The sequence below is a fragment of the Monodon monoceros genome, unplaced genomic scaffold, assembly GCF_005190385.1.
Source record: "Monodon monoceros isolate NGI ecotype Baffin Bay Population unplaced genomic scaffold, NGI_Narwhal_1 Super_Scaffold_13, whole genome shotgun sequence".
Taxonomy (NCBI): Eukaryota; Metazoa; Chordata; class Mammalia; order Artiodactyla; family Monodontidae; genus Monodon; species Monodon monoceros.
The window spans coordinates 77,252,884-77,266,420 of record NW_021703769.1 but is presented as its reverse complement, the minus strand read 5'-3'; the positions used below and the strand labels follow the sequence as shown (position 1 = coordinate 77,266,420).

The 13,537-nt window shown below is 61.4% G+C and overlaps 1 protein-coding gene across 3 annotated transcripts in view; it reads right to left on the bottom strand.

Moving 5' to 3' along the window:
- STX1A (syntaxin 1A) overlaps positions 1 to 13,369 on the bottom strand; it is a 16,869-nt gene extending 3,500 nt beyond the window's left edge. For 2 of the 3 annotated variants that reach the window (XM_029219361.1, XM_029219360.1), the window contains exons 1-8: positions 13,331 to 13,360; positions 5,510 to 5,587; positions 5,052 to 5,151; positions 2,175 to 2,249; positions 1,316 to 1,389; positions 1,112 to 1,220; positions 948 to 1,021; positions 3 to 139 (exon numbers count right to left, since the gene is read on the bottom strand). In XM_029219361.1, coding sequence (XP_029075194.1) covers positions 3 to 139; positions 948 to 1,021; positions 1,112 to 1,220; positions 1,316 to 1,389; positions 2,175 to 2,249; positions 5,052 to 5,151; positions 5,510 to 5,587; positions 13,331 to 13,360 — 677 coding nt within the window. Of the gene's footprint in view, positions 1 to 2; positions 140 to 947; positions 1,022 to 1,111; positions 1,221 to 1,315; positions 1,390 to 2,174; positions 2,250 to 5,051; positions 5,152 to 5,509; positions 5,588 to 13,330 lie in introns of all 3 variants that reach the window. The other variant, XM_029219359.1, reaches the window with a different exon arrangement.
- Positions 13,370 to 13,537: the final 168 nt, after the last annotated feature.

Here is a 13,537-nt window from a genome sequence, read left to right as displayed (position 1 = left end):
CCTGGCTCTCCACGAGCAGGGCCATGTCCGTGAACATGTCGTGCAGCTCCCGGATGCTGCTCTCCAGCTTGATGATCTCACTGTGGCGCGTCTCGATCTCGCTCAGGGCCTGCTTGGAGATGCTGGAGTCCATGATGATCTAGAGGGTGGGAGCAGTGGGCTGGGACCCAGGGACTGGCTGAAGGGAGCGGGGGTGGGGACTGGGACAGCAAGAGGCCGAGGGTGGAAGCAGGCCACCGGGATGGGCCGTGGCCTGAGCAGCACGTTCTGACAGCAGAGCCTGAGGCTTCTTCCTCAGCCGCAGCTCTCCCCCCACTTTCTGCTCGGCGCTTACTAGCTGTTACCTAACTTCTCTGAGACCTGATTTCCTACCTGTAGATTTCCTACCTGTAACACAACCCTCCCCACCTGTGCCCGTGCATAGTAACAGCTGAGTGGTAGTTGCCCCGAGGGGCCCAGGCCTTGAACGGCCTTTCGGCCTCTCTCCCATCCCCTCTCCTCCTGTTCTTCCTCCCACACTGAATGTAGCCGACACCCCCTCCTAGAACCACACGCCCAAGCTGCCTCCCCTACCTGTGTGCCACCTCCTTCAGGAAGCCCCCCTGCCAGGTAGAACATGGAGCTTCACTTGCATGTAGAGAGGCCAAGGGCACCGTGTCCTCCAAGAGGGGTAAAAGGTCCTGAGGCTGGTGGAAGGAGCCCCTAGCCGGTGGCAAATGAGCAGGGGTAGCTAGGAAGCGGACCCGATTGGGAGGAACCGGGAGACGGGTCTTAATTCCCCCTTTGCCCCTAACATTTGTGTGACCTCTGCTTGGTCCCTAAGACTCTCTGGGACTCGGCCTTCTCTTCTCTAAAACCTGCCGCACAGGTGGCTGTGTCCAAAGACTGCCCAGATCCGGCGCTCTGCACGCACACCAGGGTCCCCAGGGGGAGGGGTCCACACTCACCCCGGAGGCAAAGATGGCGGGGTTCCCACTCTCCAGCATGTCCTCCAGCTCCTCGCTGGTCGTGGTCCGGCCGGCTGTGAGCAGGGGTCACGCTGAGCCCGGCCTTCCCCAGGGTGGTCCGTGGCAGCCCGGCCCCGCCCCTTGGCCCCACCCCCTCAGCTTACTGATCTCCAGCTGCCTCTGGATGCGGCCCTTGCAGCGCTCGCGGTAGTCAGTCTGCGTGGTGTTGTACTCCGACATCACCTCCACAAACTTCCGGGACAGTGTGGAGTGCTGGGCCCGAGATGGGGGTGCGGGTGTTAGGCCCACCCCACCGGGCCCCACAGCCTCAGGTGCCTGGCTGCCCGCCCCAGAGGTCCCGCCCACACCTGTGTCTTTCGGATCCTCAGGTCAGCGGATGAGCGGCTCAGGCCTTCCTCCTGCTCGATGCTCTGCTCGATGCCTGGGGAACAGCCAGCTGCTGATAACCTGCCCCATTCACCGCTGCCTCACCACCCACACACCCAGGATCTGGCTCAGGACCTCCCCTGGGGGGACGTGTGTTGTCTGTTGAGTGGGGTCACACAGGAAGCAGAGCAAGAGGGAGCTCCAGGCACTGATGGAGGAGGGGCCAACAAGGGCTCTTCCAGGCATGATGTGTGTGTGGGTGCGTGCATACACACACACACAGACACACCCGTGAGGCCTCAGGCACACACCAAGCTGTGTATCTGTGTGTGTGTGCACCTACTATGTGCTAGGCCTGGTGGCTCAGGCCCACCCTGTCTCTCTCCTGCTCAGGAAGGCTGTGCATGGAACGAGGAGTGGGGCATGCCGTGGAGGGGGCCGGGGGGTGGGCAGGGCTAGGTGGCCACAACCACAGGGCACGGGACCCCTAGGCCTGTGCTTTCCGGGGCATGCATGCCTGTGCTCACGTGAGCGCGTGGGGGCTTCTGTGTGGGACCAGGCACTGCTGGCCACTCCTTTAACTCTCTTTAGCTGACAGTGTCCAGAGTGGAACACTCCCTGGACGGAGCCTCAGGCATGTGTCCCAAGGCCCAGCCCAGAGCCTGGCACAAACAGGCCTTGCCAGGTAGCTGCTAAGTAAATGGCGCGTGATGGCACCCTCACAAAGGAGAGAAAGACCCAAAGTACCCCTCAGAGTCAGTGAAATTCCATGGGCTGTGTGGGGGAAGCAGGCCTGGAGTGCCCCCCATATCCCAGACAAGGCCTGGAGCCCAGACTCACTCTTCAACTTGGAGCGAACTTTGTTTGCTGTCTTCTTTATGTCAGACATGAGTTCCTCCAGCTCTTCCTTGGTTTCTGGGGAGGTAGAAGGGGTGGCGGGTAGACACCCTGGGCTCCCCCATGCCTGATCTTCAGGCTCAGGCCCGAGGGGGCTCTGGGCAGACCCTGGGTCTCCCCTTGTCCCCTGGCTAAGAGTCCGCCTGCCCCTCCAATCCCGGGCCGGGGCCACACCAGCTGCAGCCTCACCCCTTCTCGTGTGCCTTCCAAGGAGCCTCCCTTCTGCCTCCGCTGGCTCCCCCCAACCCCCTGCTGATAACAGATGGGGCTAAATTTAAGGCAGAAGTAATTGTGGAGCAGCTGGTGATGCTGAAGGTGGCACTGGGGAACGTTTACTTGATAACTTGCCTGAGTTGAAGGTGGAGGTGCGGGCTCACCTAGCGCTACCTGGTGGCTCTGGGGGTGAACATCCAGCTGATGCGGGCCAGGGGCCAAGGAGGCAGAAGCCAGCCCCCATCAAGCACCCTGGGCAGGGCAGACCCTGTTCTCTTCACAAAGTCCCCCTCCCCAGGTGCTGAGCTTAGTGAAGGCCAACTGCTGGGTGCCCGGTAGGTGGATGGGGGTTGGAGGCACCCGGCCGGGTGGGAGCTGTGAGAAGAGCTTCAAAGAGGTGGGCCCCTGGGGTACAGTCAGCTCTAGAGGTAGCATGGAGCGGGGCTATGAGGGGGTGAAGCTGGGGGAGGGCTGTGGCGTAGTTTCTGGCCCTTGTTCCAACTGGGACCATCTCTGTAAAGCTGGGAGAGGCCATGGAGGTGCCCAGCTAGCCCTGCTCCCTGCGAGGGGTTGGCTGGCAAAGTGGGGCAAGATGGCTGCTTCCCTCTGGGGTGCTGGGTGGAGCCCAGCCTCAGGGCAGCCCCCCATGGCTCCACCCCCTGGAGAAACCAGGACTGAGCTCCTGGCTGGAGCCTTTCTCATCCACCCTGTGCTTGCTTCTGGGGTTGGGGCTTCTCCCACAGGGGACTCGGGAGGGGCATTTACAGTGGCTGATCAAGTGGGAGGGCCACTTCCCAAGTGGAATGTGAATGAGGTGGAGTGGGGGGCTTCCAGGAGCGGGGGAGGAGGCCTTGTTCGCAGGAACAAAGGCAAACTCGGTTACCAGCTGCTCTGACGTCACAGCCTCTTTTGCTCAGACCCAGAATAGCCCAGCCTGGATGGCAGCCCCCAGAGCAAGCCTTGGCCCAGGAAAGCCCCCCACTCACTGCCAACTTTCTTTGTGATGCCCCCTCAGCTCTGCTCCGCCTCTGCCCTAGAACCCTTAATGGGGAGCCCCCTCCCCTTGGGGAGTGCCTGTCAGCCCATGTCAGTGACCGTCAGCCGGGTCCTGACTGCCCAGCTCATGGGTGGCAATTCTAAACTGGTCACTAGTGCTGTCTGACGAAGGTGGCACAAGGCAGCCAAGGCTGGGGGAGTTGGGCAGTTCTGTCCCCTGCCTGCCCCACCTTCCAGCAGGTGAGAGGCCAACTCCCAGCTCTTTATAGTCTCGCCCCACGGTCAGCCCCCTCCTGCGCCTCACCAGGAGTGACCCACCAGGGACACGCGCTGACCCGGATACACACGGGCCCACAGACAAACCACATCACATACTGCCGTCCAAGACAAACCTCTAGGGAAAGGGGCAAAGCACGACGACACAGCAGCTGCACTGGATGTACGCCCTGCTCTGGGGTGTCCCTCTTTCCTTCCCACTTCTTCCTGGGCTAGTCTCCCCGGCTCCCAGCTGACTCACTCTGCCTTCAAAGGGCCTGGCACTGGCCTCAAGTTCAAGCACACTTTGGGGCCGTGGAGAGATTTATTCTGGGTGCTTGAGGATGCCTGTGGGCCTGGTGCTGAGAGGCCATGGATAGGGAGGCAGTGCTGGAGTTGAGAACAAAATCAAGCTTTGGGTGCCTGGGTGGCGGGCTATGGGCCGTAGGTCCTTTCCCATGAACACCTGGGCAGCAGCCGGACCCTCCCCCGTGCTTTGTCCTGGGGCCCCATAGGCTGGCGCCTTCCAAAGGAGCTGGAGAAGGGAGAGGAGGTGAGCAAGCCGCAAGAACAGGCAGGCAGCGCACACACCCAATCTAATGAGTCCAGGTGGCTGACCTGGGCCCCAGCCCGTCACTGCCTCCCCAGGGCTGAGGGTGAGCCCCCTCTATGAGAGGGCGTCACGGGCCTGCATGCCGTCAGCCTGGCCCACGTTAGTGTGGTAGTAATCAACACCTCCACGGGAATCGTGACAGCCAGGTCAGTGGGACCCGTCTGGAGACAGTGAAACGCAGACCCACACAGCCTCCCTGTGCAGAGGGAGAGAGGTCACTTCCTGGAGCCCTGAGAATGCCCGGCTCTGGGGTACCAATGGCCAAGTGCCAGGGCTGCCAGCTTTTTCCGGAAACTCTGCCTGCTTGGCCGGCTTGCCCTCCCACAGCGCTGATGCCTCAGAGCTGCCATCTGCTCCCCTGGGGAGGCGAGGGAAAGGGAGAGGCTGGGCTGAGAGGCCTTCTATTGATCAGAGGCCGCTGCCTCCCTCCTTGCTCCCTCCCAGAATCCCCGGGCTACAGCCAGCTGGCCAGCCATGCCGCCTTAGAAAACAGCCAGCTCACCTGGGGAGGGCGGGTCCGGCGCCTGACCCCGCCCTTCTCACCAGGCATCCGGTAGGTGGTACTGGGCACTGACCCCACCCCCACCCCGGGCCTGGGACAGCTGTTTCCTGAGGCTTCCCTTGGAGCCCTCCCCAGCCCGGCCAGGCGCAGGCAGCCCTCAGCCGGCCAGCGACGAAGGGCGCCCCTCCGCGCGGCAGCGCCCCCTGGAGGCCTGCGGGGCTCCGCACACCGACGCACTCACTCTCATCAGGGTTGGGGGAGGCCAGGATGGCGCTGTGCTTCCGCTTCACCTCCTCCACGCTCTCGGAGATCTTGTCAATGAAGCCGCGGATCTCCTCCACCTGCGGACCAAGGCCAGGTGGTCTGGGGGCAAAATCCAGGGAGGGGGCTTCTTGGGCCCGGGGCTTGCCCAGAGTAGGGCTGGAGGTCAGGGCTCAGGGCCAGACTGGGCCAGGCTTCAGGGGGTAGGTGAGGGGAGGTGGGGCTGCTCCAAGGATCCTTCTAGACTGGGGTAGGAGTAGGGAGGAATGGGCCAGCCCAAACTTTGCTCCCCTCTGAGCCTCAGTGGGCTCATTAGCTGGCGCCCGGGGGCTGCTGAGCCAGGCGCAGGCGTGTAAGAGCCCTGGCCTGCCTCAGAGTTGAGACGTGGCCACCCTGGGTCTGCCAGTGTTTGGGGAGACGCACGTGTGCTGCTCCCACCTGTTCGAAGAACTCATCCATGAAGCGGTCTCGGTCCACGGTGACAGTGACATCGTCATCATCATCGCTGTCCTTGGCCTGCACAGAGGTGTGCACACATGAGCGGACCTGTGCTAGGACCACTGGGCCCCACTGGACCTGGGACACCCAAACTGCCCAGCACCTACATACAGCAGGCCCGCAGGCTGCAGCTCCAGGGCCCTTGGCAGGGACAAGGCCTGGCTGTGCCCTCAGCTCCCAGCCGCAGTGAGACCTGGAGGATCCCTGGGGACCCAGCATGATCATGGAGAGAGGCCTTGCCTGTCAAGTTGGTGACAGGGCCAAGTATCCACCTCCGTGCCAGGCACTCCTTCCCCTGCTCAGCTGCCTCCCCTCCCCCACGGGACTGGGGTCCTCCGAGCACACCCCTCACCCTAGGGTGCTGCTGGGGAGGCCCTGCCACAGGCTAGGCAAGCAAACCTCAGGGCTTAGTCCCCCGGCCACTGGCCCCAGCTCACACCATGCCTGAGACAGGTTTCCTGGAGTTCCCAAGCTGGTCCTGAGTTCCAATCTCCCTCTCAGGGGAGGGCCATGCAGGGGGAGGCCTGGGCACCACGAACACCTCCCTGCCAAAAGGTGGAATGGCTCAGATATGGGCCATCCCCACAGCACCCAGGCCGGCTTGAGAGCTCCTGCCTGTGAGGGGCCTCGGATCCGCCAGGCTTGCTCCCTCAGACCTCGGGGAACTCTCCCTCCTTGTTAGTCTTGACATTGATCCTCTTTCCTTCCAGGCCCAGAGTTGGGTCCGGCAGGCACAAGAGGCCAGTCACGTTGCCACTTGGCCCGGGGCCTGCCTCAGCTGCAGGTGCAGGCCTCACCCCGCGGCCCCAGGGGCAGCCGTACAAAAGCCAGCCCATCAGGAGGTGGGGGTGATTACACCTCTGACTTCCCAGCATGCCGGCCACTCTCATTACTGCCCGCCCCACACCTGGAATCAGCCATGGTCGGCCCACTCTGCTGGCAAGGCCAAGGTCCCTCTCCACAGCCAAGGCCCAGATGCTCAGGGCAGGACGGTCACCTGGGTTCTCGGGCTGGGTCATGCCTCCTCATTTCTCAGCGCCCCACAGGGAGGAGGCACTAGCCCTCACCCTGATGCTCTCTTGCGAGGATGGAGGCAGGCAGAGGCTGAGGGGATGGGGAGGCTGAGGGGCCAGGGAGGCTGGGCCCCCGCTGGCTGGGGAAGGGGCCGAGTTCTGGGCTCAGCACAGACACTGACTGGCTGAGGGACTTCCCCTCTGGGTCTGTTTGCTCCTCTATGAAATGGGGACAGTGATGCCATGCTGGGGGAGGCGGGCTGAGAGTGGATGGGGAAGCCCAGCATGTTCTGTAAAGGGCTGTGGCCCTGGGGCTCTCGGGGTCCCACTACCCCACCAAAGTGGGACCAACCAAGAGAGGGGGTTGGTTGGGAGCTTTATGGAGGCGGCCCCCCTCCTCAAGAGATCACACCTCCTCCCCCAGCAGCTAAAATAAATCCTCGCTCCCACAAGTGCCTGTGGCTGCCGCCAGGTGGCCCCCATCCCCCACCAAGCCCACCCTTAGCCACAGAGAATCTAGGAGCCATTTCCGTACTTTAAGGCCCAGGAACCAAGCCAAGCAGGAGGAGCACTCCCTAGGGACACGGAGGCAGGGTGCAGCCTGGAGAACCCCAGGGCCCCCTCCCCGGCAGCCTGCCAGGTTGGGAAGTGGCCCCAGGAGTTCCTGCCATTCAGCTGCCTGGCTTCTCTGTCCTTCTGGTGCCCAGAGAAGGATGCGGTGGATGGGAAGAGGCAGAAGGAGAATTTTCCAGCTCCCTTCCCTTCCGGAGTGATGACCAGCTACAGCCAAAGACAAGGGCGCCGGAGTCACTGGAGATGAGAGTCACTGCCAGGTACCCCAGGGCTGATGCCTCCCTTTGGGCCTCAGCTTGCCCATCTGTGAAATGGACTTATCTTTTCCAGGCATCCAGCCAGTTCTGACCTGCTACCTGCACAGCCTCCCTGCACAGAGGCTGGACTTGAGTAGCTTCTCCAACAGAGGGGTGGCGGGAGAGATGCCACACCCTCCTCCATGCTCTCTATCAATTGGAGGGTTTAGGGCCTGACCTCACAGCCTGGGTCAAACAGCTGTGGCTCTGAGCAAAACATGGAGGGGATGCTCCAAGGGCACCCTTCCTTACCAAGTGCTACTACTTCTTCCTTCTCAGGACCTTTTCACTCTCACCCCCCTCTTCATCTCACTGCCCCAGCCTGAAATCTGATCTCACCACACTCCGCCTATAACCTATAACCATCTCCCTGCCCCTATAATCTACCCACTATCCTCCCTGCTGTCCCCATGTGGCTCCCTCTGCCGGCAGTGCCAATTCCATGAAGCTGACATTCCCCTCGTCCTTAGATGCCACCCCCTTCGGAAGCCTTCCCCAGCTCCCTGGGGTGGGTATCTTGCTCCTCTGGTTCCCCACACCCTATTCGCATCCCTACTGGAGCCACAGGCACACACTCTCAAGCCCTAAGGGACCTGAAAAGTCACCTTGGCCGCAGCATCTAGCCGCAGCTTTCACACCTCCGGGGATGGAGAGCACACCAGCTCTCCCAGGCACTTCTGCCTATCTGGAGCAGCCCCAATTGTTAGAAAGTCCTTCCCTTTCCTGCGGTTTGGCCCCAGGCCGTAAAGAACCTGTTGGTGCCCTCTCCCTGGGCTGGCCGTGCCAGAGATCTGAAGGTAGCATCCACATCCTTCCCGGGTTTTTCTTCTCAAGTTGACCATTCCCTCCCCTTCAGATCCTTCCCAGAGGCCTTAAGTTGCAGCCCCTGCCCCAGACTTGTTCCACTCAGCCTCTGTCTTCTCCAGCAGTAGAAGATATAAACTGAACATGCTGCTGATTGCGGCCTGAGCAGTGCCAAAGAGCTGACCCATCACCTCCCTCTTTCTACATAGTCTACCTCTGTTAATGTAGCCAGGGATCACAGAAGTGATGTTATAGTTCTTCCTGCCAAGGAAAGCCCCCAAGCCCTTCCCCACCCTGTTTACTTGGTTGGATTTTGGGCTCAAGGGAAGGATCTTCATTTGTTCTGATCCTTGCTTCAGTTTGTGAGAATCTGACGGTTTATGCCTTTGTTGCCCCCTGCAACTTCATCCACATCTAGGCCAAAGCCCTGAATGATTAGGGCCCCAGCTCCCTTGGGGATCCGCCAACCCTCTCTAAGTGGCAGTCACAGCTCTGGAAAGAGGGCTGGACTAGAGCTGGGGACTTGAGAGGCTGCAGCGTGGAGGCGGCAGCTGGAGTCGTGAGGCAGTTATAAACTCAAAGGTACAAACATCTTCTGGACAAACCCACCCAGACATCATATGGGCACCCTGTCTGCCACCTGGCCAAAACTAAGTTCCACCTCTTTCTCCTGAGCCCCCTTCTCTGAACCCCCCTGCTCAGAACCCCCGTTCTCAAGAGTCCCCCAAATCAGAAACTGGGGGGAGCATCCGCACTCTTCCTCCTCCTCTCACATCCAACCTACATCCAATTTGTCATGGTGTTTGTTTTTTGGTTCTAGTGTTCACGGGTTCTCAACCCTGGCTCAGGACCTGAGTCCCTCGGTGGGGGATTAAAAAAACAAAACAAAACAGCTTCCAGACCAAATGAGAATCTATGGGGATGGGGCTGGTGAGGTTAAGTTTTTTTTTAAGCCCCCCCAGGATTGAGGACCACTGGTCTGGTCTCACTCCTCTCTGGCCGGCTGGCCATCTCGGCTCTAGCATCACCATCTCCGGCCTGAGCAATCAGAAAAGAAAATCGGTGCGGGAGTGAGAAAGCACTGCCCCACCACAGGGACGTGCGCAACAGGGGAGACAATATCCCACTAGAACCACCACGCGCGAAGCCCTGGTGGTCTCTCCAAGCAGAGGCTCCAGGATTCCAGGATACCCTCCTGGAAGTAAGAGGGTGAATCCTCCAAGGGGTGCGGAGGCCAGGCAGCCTCCGGGGCGTCCTGGGGGATGGTGGCAGGCTGGCAGGCAGGCTTGATTCATTCCTGCTGGAGCAGGAGTTGCTGTTGTCTGTCTCGAGGGCTATTTTTTTTTCCCCTTGTTCTTTTTAATGACTAATCAAAGCCGGTATTACTAAAGCAGAGAGGCCCAGAGCTGAGTCAGGGGTGTGCGAGAGGCCGAGCTGGGTCTCCAGAAAGAGAGGGCTCTCCTTTCTGACCCCTTCCTCCTTTCCCCATCCTGCAAACCTCCCCCTCCCCCAGATCCCTGCCCTCAGCTGGGTCTACCCCTTAGCAGGGCCCCAGAGCAGCTCAGGGAGGCAGCTTCAGGCTGTGGGGAGGGGCTGAGCTCTGCCTCCCTCCAGGTGCTGTGTGACCTTGGATAAACTCCTGGCCCTTTCTGACCTCAGTTTTCCACTTGTAAAATAGCAGGTTGGACTAGATAGTTCCTGGAGGCCATCTGTACCTCAGATGAACACGTACCCAAATCCACTGGGGTTTTTTTTTGTGGGGAAACTCCAAGGAGGTGATGAGAGGGAACGAAGGAAGGAGAGGGCCCCTAGCCTGGGTCTATTCTTACACTCCCATTTCTTCTGCTCTGCAGGGCAAAGCCGGCTCGCTCCACTGTACAGACAAATGAGCATGGAGAGGTTAAGGCACCAACCTGCCTGCTGTTGCCCCGGGAACCCCCAGTCTCTTCCCAGCAGTGAGAGAGAAAAAGGGAACCGGTCAGCAGAGTGCTGCCCCGGTGAGCTGGGCCCTGCTCTAGACCAGATGTCAGGCCCACCCACCATTCTCTGGGTTGGGCATCCTAGCCCCTCTGCCTTTACTCACACTGGTCCCTTCTTTTGGACCACACTCCCTCCTCCCATTCAAATCCAACTCCTCCTTCTGGGCCATCCCAAGTCCTCTCCTTCCAGGAAGGTTCTTCCTGGGTCTGGCTACCCCATTCTCCCTCCTCTTTACTGTCACAGGCCCCCCTGTGTCTCACATGGCCCAGAATGTAGATAAACACCATTCTGGGCCCAGGGAGGGGTGGGTCGGCTCCAAGGAGTTCTCGGAAAGAAAACCAGGGAGGCCTCTGAACTGGGGGAAGGAGGCAGCTGCAGGCCAGGCGGGGCTGCCTGGGGACACCTCGTCCTCAAAGTCTCCCCGGTATACTCTGGTGACCCAGGTCTTCACCTGTCCTAGGCCTCCAGGCTGCCCTTCTGATCTCTGAGGGCTGTGGAGAGCATTCAGGTCCCCACACCGGCCCGCGAGGACCCCTTCATTCTCCCTCTGCATGAGAGGATCAGCTCCACAAGAGATGAGGGCTGGAGAAGGCTGGAGGGCTGGGCCTGGCTTGCAGCGCTGAGGAAACGTGCTAGCTCCTTCCCCAAGTGTGACTTTTATAAATAAGCTCCCTTCGCCTTCCTTCCAAATGTGGTGGGGAAGGAGGAGGAGGGGGGGAGGAGGAGGGAGGGAGGCTGGCTGTGGTGCAAGTGGCTGTCCCAAGCGCCACCCTCTGTCCAGCCCAGCTAGCACTGGAGTCTCAGTTCCTGGGGGTTCTGGCTCCTGGGGTTCAAGGTCTCCCCCAGATATGGAGTCAGAGTCAGGAGACCTGTGACCACCCCTCTTGCCCTGAGAAATTGGGTTCTAGGTTTTCCTACCTCCGCTTCATAGATAGGAATCTATGCAGCCCAGAGAGAGACCTGTGGGAATGGCAGCGCCCCATTACTAATGGTTCCACCCCACCCAGTGTGGGCTCCTGCCAGCGGACCCTCAAGGCTGCTAGAAACCCCCAAGGGGCAGAGCCACCCAGCCATGAGTACAGCAGCCTTCATGGGCGCTGAATGCCTGGACTGGGGGCCTGTCTGGAGAGGAAGACTCTTTCAGAGAAGCCAGGCCTCACCACCTAAAGACCACTCTGGCTAGTGTGTGTGCGTGTATGTGTGCTGGCTGGGGGGAAGGGGGGAATCACAGACACACCAGAGCAAAGAGCTGGCTTCAAGCTTCCTACAGCCCAAGATCTCTTAGGCCTTAGGTCTCAGCCAGGTCTGAGAGTGGCCATTTTCAGGGCCAGGTGAAGCCCCTTTCTACCACCCCACTTCGTCCTCCAGGCCAGCCACATCTCTTTGGTGCCTCAGTTTTCCCTTCAGCGAGGGAATGAAGATGATAAGTGAGAGGACGTCAGGTGGGAAGGACCGAGCTCTCCCTGATCACCCGGTTCCCACACACACACCCCCCGGCCCACCAGGCACCCAAACACCAGCACATGCACCACACAGCCATTCACCACCCAGATAACCACACTCCTCCTGACTCAGCCAAGCACAGGAAACGAGGGCAACCACAAGGGCTGGCGGGGGAAGTGTTTAGACACCATACACGACATGAGGGACCATCTTCTTCCTTTGAAACCTCGTGGGGTTTACTCCTGGGTCTGGGCACTCAGCCAGGAATGACACAGGTCTGATGGGAGAGTGGGGGCTGGCAGCCAGAGCAAGGGGGACACGGAGGCAGGAGAGCACAGGTTCCAGCCCCATGCTGCCCAGGAGACAAGACTGGTACAACGGGTGGGAGACCCAGGCACAAATGCAGGGAACCTATGGGCAGAGAGGACAAGCCATGGGATCAAAAGTCCAAAGGACCCTTGGAACTTTCCATATAAGGGGACCCAGGTCTCTGGCTCTAAGGTGGATAGCACAGGAAGTGTTCTGGGGAGACACTGAGCTAGCCCCGCCCTCACCACAGAGATCAGCAGGTGGGGGCCTGCCAGTACGGGGGTCAGCCGGGGCATCAGAGGAGCCTCAACTGGGTCTAGAGCCCTGATGCCCCTCTCCCCACAGGCAGGCTTCCCTTCCTTCTCTGTCCCCCCCAGCCCCCCCACCCCAAGATTGCCATCTTTAAAGGGAGAGGTGCGAACACCCTGGTTAATAGCAGAGGCCAGGGGAGGGGGGCCTTGACGAGGAGGAGCAGGCGGCAGGGGTCTCTGTCAGGGCTGGGAGAGGGCGGGCTCCGACTCAGAACCTTTGCGCATCCTTCTACTTCCCCCACCGGAACCCCGCCCCAGAAGCCACACCCCAGGGGCCCCCGAAACACAGGTGGAAAAATAGGTTCAGGTAGGAATCCGACCAGGGAACCCCGGAAGGGTCTGGAAACGCCGGCCCGGGCTGCCCGGAAGCCAGGAATGTGGACCGGGAGCGGGTCTGACCCCTCCCGGACCAGGGCGGGCAGCAGATGCCGATCGCCACCGGGTGGGGAGCCACAGGTGACGGGAGCTACAGGTGATGGAAGGTGATGGGGGCGGCAGTCGCCCCGCGAGACAGCGCCCAACGGAGGAGCCCGGCCACACCCGACCGCCCCGTTTCCGCAGCGCGCCCTGCAGCGGGGCTCTGGACAGCGGACCGCCCGCGGCCCCTTCCCACCGGTCCCGCCGTCTGTCTAAGCCAGAGGGAGGGCAGAAGGGTCAGTGATGAGGCACCGTGGGGAGAGAGAGTCGGGACCTGCTCCGCGGGGCGAGCGAGAGGCCAGGCTTCGGTCCCGCCACCGATATTCCAGAATACCCCTTCGACCCCCGAAAAGAAGGGGGCGCCGAAAAGTTTACCCAGGACCCCGGGCTCCAGTCGTTAGTCCGCGAACCATCGGAGCCGAGCTCACGCGAGCCCGTGACCCCAGTGGGTCCAAGGGGCGGGACCCAGATGGGGGTCCCCGGCTCGGCACTGCTCCCTCCTACCCTGGCCAGGGACGCAGGGACTACCGCCCCAGAGGTCGCCAGAGGTGGTCGGGGAGCTGCCCGGCCGCTGGGCACGGGCGGCGAGGGGCGCCGCGCAGGGGCCGGACTCACCGTTCGGAGCTCCTGTGTTCGGTCCTTCATGCTCCCGGGAGTGGCGGCGGCACCGGCTGCAGCCCTGTGAGCCCCGCATGCGCGGCGGCCGCCCCGCGGCTGCGCAGCGCCAGCCCGGCCCCGCCCCGGCCCCCGGGACCCCGGCCCAGCCCCCAGCCCCCAGCCCGGCCCCGCCCCTCGCCCGCCCCGCCCTGGCGGGTCCCAGCC